At 42.7% G+C, this 13,690-nt stretch overlaps 1 protein-coding gene across 1 annotated transcript in view; it reads left to right on the top strand.

Moving 5' to 3' along the window:
* LOC139608021 (neuronal tyrosine-phosphorylated phosphoinositide-3-kinase adapter 1) overlaps positions 1–12,983 on the top strand; it is a 28,533-nt gene extending 15,550 nt beyond the window's left edge. The window contains exons 2-7 of the mRNA XM_071461439.1: positions 135–382; positions 8,006–8,373; positions 8,455–10,314; positions 10,431–10,673; positions 11,716–11,822; positions 12,416–12,983. Of these exons, the coding sequence (XP_071317540.1) occupies positions 195–382; positions 8,006–8,373; positions 8,455–10,314; positions 10,431–10,673; positions 11,716–11,822; positions 12,416–12,847 (3,198 nt within the window). The 5' untranslated portion in view covers positions 135–194 and the 3' untranslated portion in view covers positions 12,848–12,983. The remainder of the gene's footprint in view (positions 1–134; positions 383–8,005; positions 8,374–8,454; positions 10,315–10,430; positions 10,674–11,715; positions 11,823–12,415) is intronic.
* Positions 12,984–13,690: the final 707 nt, after the last annotated feature.

The following is a 13,690-nucleotide window of genomic DNA, read 5'->3' as shown; positions in this document are numbered from 1 at the left end:
GTTTCATGGTGCATCACCACATCTCAAAAAAGTCACTGTCAATCTTGTCAGTGGCAAGAAGGCTGGGAAGCTGTTAAACATGTTTTTTTAATGATTCATGGGCTCAAACATTGCCCTTGTTTCTTCTTGTTTAGGTGAGTTGGAGGAGGCTGCCTGCGCCAATCGTCCCCTTCTCCCGGGTCCTCTTCTATACCATGAGCTCTGGCTCAGCCCAGGATGTGGCAGTCGAGCATTTCCTGCGTGACATAGAGAGGCGAAGCAAGCGGCTACACTGCGCTGTGATAGGCTGCGAGGAGGAGCGACCCCGCAGCGACATGAACCTGCTGTATCGTAAGAGCCGTTTGGACTGGAGGCAGAGGGACCAAGAGGGAAGTAAAAAGAGGTGAGAGGATCAGCTCACAGGAGCTCTGCATATATGGAATTACAGTATGGTTCAGTTCAGCGGGGATATAAACCTCTTAGCCGGCATGAATGAGTTTAATTTTAAAATCTTAATTCCAAGCACAGTTCATGAAGTCAGAGGGGTTCGCATGAATAGTATTGGGCAAATTTGCATAACAGCAGTTCATAATGAAGTTAATATGTTCTGCAGATGAGATAAACTACTATAATGTCAGCTAAAATGGCAGAGGGCAAAAAGGGGCCAAAACCAACGAAAAAGGAAATTAAATAGAGTTGTTGCCTTGTTTATCTAAATACATACTTGATTATTTTGTCTTTAAAATTAAATACTTCCATCCATTCATTCTGACCTTTAAGGTATAATGAGACCAGTTGTTTTTATTTCATAGCAATATATCATATGAATTTGGGTCACCCACTCCACTAACAGTTTTCCCAATCATTTTTGGCTTGTGACACAAAAAAGGGTTTAGTTGAGGCCTCTTGTCACATTTCAGATGCCTGTGAGTTGTTAGCGGCTCCACCAAATAAAGAATTCCCTTTATTTTGAGATACAGAGAGATCAAATCATCCAATATTTAACATAAGCAAAGATTAGAGAAAAGTTTGAAAAAAAATGTATATACAGTTTGTATATATAGTTTGGGAACCATTGGACTAAGCTATTTAACGTCAACACATCCCTGTCCAGCTACAACATTAAAGTGCCATTCATGCATTTATGCATCAGTATTACCAATCTAATGATGCCATACATAATATTATAACACTCATTGGGGCCATTTTTATGCAGAATGAGTTATTTAGCTTTTAATACTTAAATTGCACTTTACTTTTGTACTTTTACTCACATAAGATTCTGAGCATAAGACTTTCACTTGTAATAGATTTTTAGATTTTTGTATTGATACTTTTACTTTGAAGAATCTGAATACCTCTTCCACCACTGCCTTCCAGCACTGTTTTAGTAGAATTGTAGAGTTGTTGTTAAACAAGGGGCAGTGTGCATTCAGTGCTCTAATTTGTCTACTGTCACAAAACAGCTGATGATGTATCAGATCCAGCTCCTGTCTTTGGACATCTTCCAGCACAAGTGAAAAGTAATCATAATACTCCACAACACAGACTCTAAGTTCTGGTCTTGTCAATAATGTTAGTAATAATTAAATCTGGTGTAAACATTTCGTGATTTAGGGTCAAATGATATCTGATTTGTTTGAACTGTATTGTACACACACACACGCTAACTAATTTATAACAGAACTAATTCAAGCACTCTACAAAAGTGTCACAACAGCAACATAACATCATCACACTCTGAATCACAATTTGCTCATGACAGTATTGTCTTGAAAAGCGTGTGTATGCCCGGGAGCGTCTGACTGCATGTATCTGACTGCATGTTTGGGAGACAGAGGAGAGATGTACTGTTCAAATGTGAGTCACCCATAATTCACCAAATCCCATGTTGTGTACGGGGCTATTTGTGCCACTGAGAAGAGGGAGGAGATCAAAGACAACAATTCAGTCTGTTTAGAAGCCTGTTCCAGCGCTTTGAGTCATAGCAGTAATTGGAGGCCCCCGGGTTGGCAGCAAAGATCAACGTCATGGCAGCGTCAAGCTGGTGGAGGTGTAGGGCTGCAAGTGGGACAGCAGGGCATGATGAGTGATGAAGGCAGAGCCGAGCGGGGCCAGAGCAGCAGAGGTGAGAAGCAGGACATGACCAGTGATGATTATGAACAGAGCAGGGTCAGGGATGAAACCACACAGGGGACGAAGGGATGGAAACCAAATGGACTCGAAACAGGACCAGGGCTGACTGCAGAGCCTGTGGGAGTGAAGGAGGTTGGCTGGGGGGGGGGGGGGGGGGGGGGATGAGACAAAGGAAGCAGCATGAAGGACACTGGTAGACAGTTTGAGATCTCAAGGCCCTCAGGAGAGAAATCACATTTCACAGAATGGTAAATAGGTGAGTTTCAATATGAGTTTTAAAAATAGAGACTGTTTCTTATGGCACTAACACAGACAGACAGACAGACTATTCCCAGTAGTGCTGACTGGTGGAGGAAACCTTGCTGCCAGCTGAGGTTTTATTAATTCTTGCACAGAATTATGAGATCAGTGAGAATGGATGGGCCTGGGTGTAGCCTGGCACTTTCAATGTGTATGCTGATATGTGGAGGCCTTGCAAATCCCTTTAAAGCAATTAATATTCAATTTGACAAAGAGGGATGAATAAAAGACAAAATTTTCCATCATTAAATGTATGTAAATAGCAGAGTGATTCATTAATATAAATAAATGGTGCATGGTTAAATAGATGAATTCTTTTGTAAACAATAGAGTTCAGAAATGAAGATGAGAGTACGGCTTTTTAATGGTAAATAATTGACACATTCCACAAATCAGTTTAATACAATTTTAAAAAGGTTTTTCAACTTGAATTATACAGTTGGTTTCCCATAGTAACCATTAACATTTACATCACACACTCATATCTTGCCATGACAAAAGTTTTTGCTATTCATCACTTTGTGATGTATGATAAATGGTTTTAATTGTACCTCTCTTTTAGATCTCGATCAATATGCAAGTGCAAGGTGAAGTAGTGAGGTTTGGAGAAATAACTCGCAGTCTGCTCAGTCTCTAAGTTAAGAGTAAGTCAGTTTAGGCTTTACAGGGTGAAAGCGAATTAGTAAAATATATTTAAGTTATAACAAATATATTTGTAATTTTGTAAGGAAAAATTGGACTTGGAAATGTGTTTAATGCTAAGAGACAAAGTTACTTCTTTCTGAAGATTAGCACAACACTCCACTTAATGACACATGGGAAAAGTCTGAGAGACTGAACAAGTTGTTGTTGTTAATTATCAGATACAGAAAAAGGAACTGAAAAGACTCTGCATAATTTCCTTCAGTGACAGTGAAACAAATACAAAGTAAGAGCAAAGCTAAAATTAATCCAACTGTATCAAATTATTGACGTGATACTCACTATTACAACTGCACTGTATGTAAGAGTTGAGTTAGTGATTTATTTCTTAAGTTTAGGCTTTGAATTGTCCAACTTAAATTTTTTTCTTCCCTTAACTTACTAAGAGTTACATTTTACATCATTGATATTCTTGGTTTGCAAATACATTTGGGTTCCTAGAGAGCAAAAAAAGCATCATCACAATCATCATCACAATTTACATTGTTTTAATTTTGAACTGAAAGGAGATGTCTGACTCCTCTGAGACACATATGTAAAAAGACACGTAATGGCCGTGTAAATTTTTTCATACTGTCAAAGCTCGTGCACGCAGGTAACACAACACAGGGGAAGGACCCAAATGCAGGCGCTGTAGCAGAGTCAATGCAGTTCACAGATTTATTTAACAAAGTAAACAAAAGCTTACAAGATGGTGGGGCCAATACTTGGTCAAAAAACATCAAAGTCAGTCGGAAAAGAGCTGGACAAACAAATCCAGTAAGCAGTGCCAAGAATCCAGGAAACAGGCAAAAAGGGTCAACATACAGGTAAGCCGAGTGAACATGATGACCCAGGTCATGAAGCCCACATTAACTACACATTTACACACATTAACGCTCTGGCAGTTGAAAGGGGAAACGACAAGACTATATACACACAAGGACTACTTGATAAATAAGAAAGAGGTGGAACAGAAAACTGGTGGGAGAAAAATTAATTAAACAAATTAAACTTAAGTTTGTTAAAGAATACAAGTTAATGGGCCTAATTTTAATTTCTAAGGCCTAACAACTTTTAATTGTTATTTCTGCCAAAGAATATAAGTTGCAGCTTTTACAGTGTATATATAGAACAAGGCTAGGTTAAAACCTAGCCTAGCCTAGACGGTATATGTTCAATGTGCAAAATTGAGGATTAGTTGAATACTGTTGTGGAACTGCTTCTTTCAATAGAAAGTAGATGAGGCCTGCTGGAAAAGTCACAAAATGTCACTGGATGATGAAATACACTGATTAGCAGATTCATGACGTCATCGCGTCATGTTGGCATTCTGCTTAGCTTCAGACAGTTTGTTTCAGCTCTTGCTCACGGGGCAGTACTGGCGACTTGCTTCAGTGAAAAGTAGCTAAAGGCCAATGGGAAAAGTCCAATACTTGGTCAACCAATGGTGTAACTTCATCACTCACTCAACTCTATCACTCACTCAGTCAGTCACAGATATTTGGTGATGTAGCGCTGGACTGTGGCTGGTCCAGCTAAATAAAGAGAGAACCAGTCCAAGACTCACATGCCTGTCATCTCACTTTTATGAATGCACCAACCCCACAGGAGAACCTTAACATCCAAATCACATGGTTCAAAGCACTTCCAGAGCTTTAAAATCTGTTCACTTTTGTTATGAGTACAATTTATTGCAGCTGTCATGGCAGCTGAATGTGAATGCGTTCATTCACGAACAGAGAAAAAACACTCCTTGACATAAATGAAAAAAAAAGTTTCAGGCAGACAAAGTTAGGCATTGTCTTGTTGTGGAAGCTTCAAGAAGTTCATATCTGTGAGGAGATGTAGTCATAAAAGGAAAACTTATTTTGCATGCTTTAGGGGAACCTACAACTGTGTGTCACATGCTGGCAATTAATACTAAAATAATACTATTAGAAGAGGTCAAAAGCTGTGCTTTATTGCTTTGAGTTAAGCCAACAGGCAGTTTCATTTCTTATGTAATGAAGAATGAGATTTTGCAGCTTAAAGCCATACTAGAGACAACCCATAACTTAAGGCAATCAATTAAAGTGTCGAGTATTGTGTCAGATGTGTCAGTGAAGTCCAACAGAATGAGGACAGCTACACAATCAGTGTTAGCTGCTCAATCTTAACTCATCTAAAACTTTAACAAGGGATGACTTAACTGCTCTGATTTGCCCTTTAAGCAGAATTTATGTTGTCAAAGACATAGTCTCATTCAGTTGTTTAAACATAACCCAGTCTTAAACTTTGCCCCAAAAAGATAAATCAGAAATAGGATGTTGGTAGGTGCTAGGGGCAGAATTATCTTAACTGGATTTCTTCAGCAAAAACTTTATCATCAGTCTTAAAAGCTTCCACTCAGGAGGGGTAGTCTGTGAGATAAATCTAACAAAGATGTTCTTCAAAGGGTTACAGAGCAGCAGTGGATAACCTCTGACTGACAGGGACAATGATGTACAATCCTCTTTACTTCTTTCTAGAGGTTACTGGCACAAATATGTAACCTATATCTGCTGGCAGTCATATTATTTTCATGATTACAAATACAGAAAATTGTATTAAAGCATAAACATTTGCTCTTGGTCGTATTGTAGAGCATTTTGTTAAAAATCATTTGGAGTCACCTTAAATTTATGCAGGCAAATAAATTCCTCATTTGGACAAACCGAGAGAGGTGCAGAGGAAACTTCCCTGAAATACTTCTGATCTATTCTCATTTAAAACAGTACAATGGTTCATGTTGAGACAGACATCTGCACAGTATAAGAGCAACTATAGTTAATAATCAACATGTTCTTAATTACTAAGGTTCAACTCCTTCTCTAGTACAGGTTCTCATTTAAATAGTGTCAGTGTCACATTTACATGAGAATAGGGATACCACTCTACTATCTCTCTGCTCAGTGTATGTGTTAAGCTCCTGGCCAATAAATAGTCCCTCACATAACCCCCTTAAAACCACGGTTTTTGTAGGCATTAAACAAATGAATAAATTATGTCTTCATTTGTCTGCTTTTAAGATGCTGGTAAATGGATTTTGTTACCTTCAGAAAAATCCAGGCATATTCCCCATTTTCAGTCTTTAGGCTAAGCTAAGCTAACCAGCTGCTGGCACTAGTTTCTTATTAGGCAGACAGAAAGGAGAGTGGTTTCAATCTTCTCATGTTTGCTTTAAATGCTAGTTACTGCAAATTAGTGGCCCAATGTAAAGCAGCAAGAGGGTGAAGTGAATAAAGGTGAGGGTCCCGATTTATGAGCAGCTGAGCCTCGGTTTGAAAATGCTGAAAGAATCTTCTGCCCTAAGAAGAAGTAAGAAAAAAAAGAACACTTCAAGGTGCTAGAAGGAGCTGCTCAGCCTCTGTTCTGGGCTATATTTGGCCCTGTAGTATCTATGTCGATTGTGAGGAGTCACAAGTACATCTCCACAGGCGTTCAAGGGCACAAACATACTCGTACAGATGCAAACGCACTCTGTTGCACACACATAAACACACATATTCAAGTGCAGACACACACTGCCTTACACATGAGGAAGAAAATAGGAGCCTCTGTGTTCTTCATGATGAGCAGGCCCATTACTGCTGGTGCTGTTTGCAATGTTGACTACAAATTGTAAGCTCCAATTGTTTCTTCTGTGCTACACTGGATTGCATCTGATCTAAAAGCGAGCGCTGCATGACCCACAGTCATATGTCACCATTATGTGCTATGATGAATCACTTACACGCAGAATAATCATGCATTTGAGCTATTTAATTACACACACAGAAACACAATCTCTCACGGCATAGACAGATGTGGATATCCAGATGTGTCTGTGCTGCTGCTGCAGAGATGTGATCAACACAAACCTGGAACAAGAATCAGCCTCATGAAGCTGTGATTTCCACCTGCATCACTGCACACTGAATACTCCTTCTGATGGTATCACAGATGTGATTTTTTTTTTTTTTGCTCTCCTCTGACATTTTGTGTAAGTATAGAAACTTCACAGGAGCCTGGTTAATAAAAGGTATTTTGGGGAAAGCAAATAAACCTTGTTGCAACCAAGTTGGCGTTAAGGCCAGGAACTTATCTTATGTTGCCGTGAAAGGAAGGTCAATAACACACAACATCAAAAGCCATTCTGAAAGCCTTTGGTGAACTCAGCAGTCACAGTTTTATGTCAACAATCTAAACCACTGACATTGATGCCTGAACTGTGCTCGGACTCATTTATAATACCCTTCAAAATGTATTATTCAAATAATATATTTTGCGGTAAACAAGACCATAGAGTCTACAGTGATAATGGAATAAAAGGCATATATGTTTGCATGTTCTGTGGGGGAGTGACAGTTTGGTAAAATGCTGTGATTTTTTTTTTTTTTTGTCAGATTTTTGTCTCTGTCAGTTTTATTTTTTGTTGTGGGAGCTCATATTATTTATGATTTCAAAGACAAACCATCACATAAATGAAAATCACAACTGTTCCCATGGTAACAGATTAAATGCTTCTGGCAAAAAAAGACTACAGATGTTGGCTGAGGATATAAAGAATAAGGGAATTCCAGCAGTACAGTGTACACAGAGAGTACTTTGGGAATTGATTTGCTAATTGAATCTATTTGAGGGGGAAGCAGATGTGGAGGAATTCAGATGGAAAGATATGTGGATGCAAAAGACGGAGCAGCCTCCAGGGCTCTCCCTTTTGCCGTGAAAGCCCTGCAGGCATTTCTTTATTGAAAAAACAATGTTTGAAGACCAAAGACAGAGTGAGGAAAGAGGGAGGTCAATAAAAGGGCAGCACATTAATGTTTTTCTCTTCACTATGATTTTTTCATACTTCAATATTTTTATCCTCGATCCACACCTTCCCTACCCCGTTCCCAAATTACAGCTCTACCCAAAACGACCCCTCAGCTACTGTTGGCAAAGTCAGAGACTTGGCTTCTTTCCGTCGGCACTTCCGCATGGGTTTCATGACTATGCCAGCCTCGCAGGACCTGTCCCCTCACTCCTGTGCCTCTGCCATGGCGCCACGCTCGCAGTCCTGCCATGCCGTCGGTGCCGGGGATACGAGTCTAGAGAACGGAGATTATTCTGACACCCAATCCCAACATTGTGGCCGCTGCCCCCCAGCCAAACCCAAACGCCACCCAAGCACTCGCCTCAGCTCCTCATCTGCTGACAGCAGAGGACCTCCTGAGACGCCGCCACCTCCTCCACCCACTCACTCACAGGCCAAACACTCAGAGAAGAAAAATGGTAAGAGATGTGTGTTCAGGTGCTTACTCTACAGAGACAATGATCTATTTTCTTGACTTGTCTTTTTTTTTTATTGTACAGCCATGAAGAAGTCTGACTCTGGAGAGATTGGAGCAAAGAAGGTGCCTCCTTTAAAGCCCAAGAGAAGTCCCAGCACCCAGCTTTCCTTTGACCCTCTGCCTCCACGTGTGCCTCCTGCCACATCCCTGCCTTTCCAGGCAGCAGACTCTCAAATTCAGACAGGAGATGGGGAGGATGAGCCAGTCTATATAGAGATGGTGGGCCAAGTGTTCACCAGAGACAGCCAGACGGCCACTCCCCACCCTGTCACCCCTGTGGCCACCACACCTGACTCTGACTCAGACCAGAGTGAGGCCATTTATGAGGAGATGAAATATCCGCTGCAAGAGGACCGAGAGTCCCAGAGACACCTCCCCCCCAAACATGAGAAACTGAAAACCTCGAAACACTTCCATGTCACCCCCTCCTCCTCCAGCAGCTCCTCCTCTTTGCCCCGACCCTCCTCCTCCTCTCCTTCCTACTCCAAACCCAAAGCTACTGTGTCGATCTCTCATTCATCTCCTCTGCCCTCCTCCGCATCCTCCACTCCTGTCCCACAGGTCCTCTCCACCAGTCCGCACACCCCACGCGCTCCTACTCCCTACCTGTTGCAAGGGAGTAAATCCGAGCCTGAGGCCAACACAAAGATCCCAGCCCCTTTCCCTAATCTTTTACAGCACCGGCCCCCGCTGCTTGCCTTCCCTCAGCCTGCAGCAGCCTCCAGCGGGGTCGGGGTGCAAAACAAGGCGTCTGCTTCTGTTAAAATGGGAACTCAAACTTCCAGCGTGACAACTCAAGCCAGCATCTCCTCCTCATCCTCTTCTAATGTTCCTATGTCTCTGTCAGGCTCCAAGGAGTCATCAGGAGGAAGTTCAACCCAACAGGACAAACATAGCAGAGATTCCCAGTTAGGCCCAGCTCCTGGACTGAGAGCCAGGAGTCACTCCACACCCTTGCCTCCCTCCTCCAAATCCACCTCACCTTTCTCCCATCACCACCACCACCCTCACCATCGCCCCTCACACTACCATCACTATCGCAAGCCAGAGAGAGGAGACTCTCCTGCTCCAACCAAGAGTGGCTCTCAAGCTTCAAACCAGGCCACAGTCCAGACCCAAACCTCAAGTACAGGCAGAGAAGGCAAGTCTGTGAGCTTTCTCTTGAAGTCCGATAAAGGAGAGAGGGATAAGGATAGGGACAGGGACAAGGACAGGGACAGGGACCGAGACAGAGAGAGGGATAGGGATAGGGGTAGAGACAGGGACAGGGAGAGAGACAGAGACAAGGAGAAAGACAAGGACAGGGAGAGAGACAGAGATAGAGATAAGGACAGGGACAGGGATAGGGATAGGGACAGAGACAGGGACAGGGACAGGGACAGGGAAAGAGAAAGAGAAAGAGAAAGAGAAAGGGATCGGGATAGGGATGGAGGGCCACACTCCTTACAGATGGATATTGCTACCACCAGTAGCAGCCAAACATCTCATAGCAGCACCAGCTCAACCCCAACGCCGTTATCCTCATCTCAGCGTCCTCATTCTCGCCCACATCTCCGCTCTCACACTCCACACGGCCTGCCAGCGTACAAGCCTCCCTCCTCAGACAGCCCCCTGCTGTGGACCTACCCCTCTGGTGGCTTCAGGAGACCGCCGGCTTACGAGAGCCTGAGAGGAAGCTCTCAGACGCCGTCTCTGCAACAGCCCTCGAGTCTTACTGGTGTAGGTGAGGGGGTGTCCAAGAGTAATGGAGGGTCTGCATCCCTCCAGTCAAAAGTTGGCTTCATGCCCTGGGACAGCAGTGCCAGCTTAGCTGCAGATGAGGGGTCTTACTGGCCTATGCAGAGGAAATTGTCCTTCAGCCATGGGAGCAGAGAGACGGAGAGTAAGTCGAGGTCATTTTGAATAAAGGGTGCAGATGCTTTATTGAAAAAAAAAGTATTTTAATCTGTGTTCTTCTTCTTCTTTGAAATACTCATCCTGTTCTTTCCCCTGTCGCAGAAGATGAAGGCCGTTCGTGGAATGGCAGTGCTGATGCCCTGTTAAGGATGGATAAAGAGGATCTGGGGATGGGTTCTCGAGGAGGCCACTCAGGCATCCCGGTCCACTTCAGTGGTGCCACCAGCAGGGCCCTTGGTCACAGTGAGTCCTTGGCTGGTGTGGAAAGCAGCCTGGGATTCAGAGCCCTACCCAGAGTAGGGATGCCTCTTCCCTGCCAGACCTTCCCTGCCTGTCGCAATGGAGGTAGGCAAACACAGTGTTTGTAATCTCTTGCTCTCAGCTCCTATCCACAACATCCTATTTAGAAAGGAGCTACATCAGTGGATTTACATGGGGATTCTTCTGCTGGCTCTGCTGTAGCTCTTAAACTTGGGTAACTTGCTTGTTTTTTTTTCCACCACTGTTTGACATCAAATGTAGTTTTAAACTCTGAATTTGGGAAAGGATGGAAAACTAGAAGAGACTACATCCTCTGCTCTCTTCTCCTCTCCTCTCCTCTCCTGACTGTCACAACAGGCTAACAGCTCTTCCTCCAGTACATCCTCCTGTACTGAAGTTAGTCTCGAAGCTCCGTGTCTCTTTGCCAGCCTCTGCATCTGCACTCAAGGCCTTTCTCTAGAGACAGACAGACAGTGCTTACCTTGAGAATCAGTACAATACTTTCCCTGAGGCAAAGCTAATAAAATTAGTGTTCCATAAACAGGCCCACATCCCTGCACATACACGTTTAGGATTTACATTGTGACAAATCTGGTTCTATGAAACACTTTAGAATGAAATTAGATTTAGTTATGTGAGCTATGTACATGTGGAAAGCTTATTTTTTACTGTGCAAATATGGCATATATGTTTTTTAGAGAACTAAATGAAGTTTTTATTTTATTGTGGTAAAGTCTGGATAAACAATAATTTTTGAATAGCAGAAATTACTGATTAGGATCACCACCAAAATTAAACTACATTTTCCTGTCTAATAAATTTAATGGAAATCTGTTTACAAGACAATATAAGATACCCAGTTGACAGACAATCATAGACAGAGTGAAACAGTGATACAGGAACAAATCTCAGTGAAAACATGTTTACAATAATAAAATGTGTTGCTTTAATACTCGTTGCTCCCAAGGAGCTTAAAATAAAATATGTAAACATAATGCACAGAGACTGTCTCAACTCGCATGAGTATGGTTAGACACACACAGCTCTGTGTGTTGTGTTAAAATTAAAAGTTATATTCCAGTGTTCTCATTAGCAGGCACACAGTGTAATGTTTATTTCTTCACAGAAGTGGGGCGGCTGGGCCGCTCCTCCTCTGCTGCTGGAGTGAGACAGGTGGGTGGAGGAGACGTCCAGAGACAGAGCAGTCTACCAGCACGAGAAGCCCTGAATCAGGTAAATATACAGTATAATATAAAATATAATCCTTATAGATATAGACTCCATTATCTTCATTCATGGTAGATTTGGAAGTGAGCATTAATATTGTTCTCATTATTACTTCCCATCCTGCTAGAGACAGGGCTCCTGCAGATCTATTTATAGCTGGTAGATATGCCCACTGAGCAGAATAAGGTTCTGGCCTGCCTGAAAAGAATAAGAGCTGCAAAGGTACATGACGTAGGTTAATATGTAAGCAGTGAATGGGTGAGAGTAGTGGATGAGAGAACATGCTGTTCTATGTTTTGGAGATGAGCTGCATTTTTCGATCGGCGCATTTTGCCCAGATTCTGGCTGCATAGCAAGTGCTGACGCAGTTTGAGTGTGCTGCAGAGACTGTCTGCATGTGTCTGGTTGACCCTCCCTCAACCTGTAATAGATGAGACATCGCTGCATCCTGGTGGCTGTCCAGAGGAACTGCAGTTTTATCCAACGCGTTAGGATTGGTTGTCACTGTGTGCGACACTGCAGTGATCTTTCAGGTTATGTAGAAACTTAAATACTCTAATATCATGAACATATGAATTCAGTGACTTGTCCTTTTTCAGCTGCATGGCCTGTCCCAGCCCCAAGCACCCTGCAGTCCCAGCAGTCCCAGTGTGTCCCGGCAGCAGCAGCAGCTTCAGCTCCACCAGCAGCAGCTGCAGTTAAAGCAGCAGCTCCAGCAGCTTCAGCAACAGCACCATCTGCAGTTGCAGTTCCAGCAGCTCGCCCAGCTGGCACAGGGACAGCCTCCTGTCAGCGGAGGCACCACCCAATCCACAACGCAGACCCAGAGAGACGGCAAGCTGCTAGAAGTCATTGAGCGTAAACGCTGCCTGTGCAAAGAGATCAAGGCCCACAGGCGCCCTGACAAAAGCCTGTGCAAGCAGGACAGCATGCCCATCCTCCCTAGCTGGAGACGGACACCTGAGCCTCGTAAGACTGGCACGCCACCCTGCCAGAGGCCACAAGCTGTCGTGTGGGACACGGCTATCTGAAGTGGACAGACAGGCCGGAGAGAACAGCACTGAAGAGAGACAAAACACACAGATGAGTTGAAGATGGTTGAACAACTAATAAGAGATGAGAGTAAAAATGAGTTCATTAACTGGGAAATATATAAATGGTTTGTGGTGAGATGATTGCCACAGAGGAATGAGAGATTGTGGACAAAAAAGAATTTGCAAGCACTCTTACTGTGTGATAAACTGACTGGAGAACAGTTATAGGTTATTGGAGACTGAACTTGTTTGGAAAAAAAACATCAAAAAAGGCTGATAAAAGAGGTGAAGAAAAAGAAGTATTACAATCAGACTACATAAATTTCTTACCCAGTTGATTTGTACTTGCTCTCTACTATGTACTACATTGATGTGTTCTAATTGCCAATGATTTTTGCCACAAATCACCAGTACTATTGCTACAAAATGAAGACACCAACTTAATAATAATGGGTGGGATGTTTTCTGTGATTGGTGTTGCCAAATTTCCTCCTGACTACTTGAGACATATTTTCTCCAACACACAGTTGTCCGACATGCATAGGAACTGCTTTGTGGATGAGAAAAGGCAAGACTCGTTGATAAGTTATTGAAGTGTTTCTTGAAATTGTGAATGCATATGAGATGTCTTGGTATCAATAGATTGTCATTGTGGATGCAAATAATCATCACTGAGGAGTAAAAGCTACCTACTGTATCTGTTTGCATATTTGTAATGTATCTATTTACTTTCTCAACGTTTCTGCAATTTTATAGCAATATGCTCCCGATGCTGGAGCAACATAATTAAAACTTGTGTCAACTAGCCTAACATACATATCTAAGACTTGAATAAGTCAT

The sequence above is a fragment of the Trachinotus anak genome, unplaced genomic scaffold (genome assembly GCF_046630095.1).
Source record: "Trachinotus anak isolate AG129_WGS33_773 ecotype Australia unplaced genomic scaffold, CSIRO_AGI_Tana_v1 ptg000024l, whole genome shotgun sequence".
In the NCBI taxonomy this organism is placed as follows: domain Eukaryota; kingdom Metazoa; phylum Chordata; class Actinopteri; order Carangiformes; family Carangidae; genus Trachinotus; species Trachinotus anak.
The sequence above is the reverse complement of the archived record's forward strand: the minus strand, read 5'-3'. Positions and strand labels throughout refer to the sequence as shown.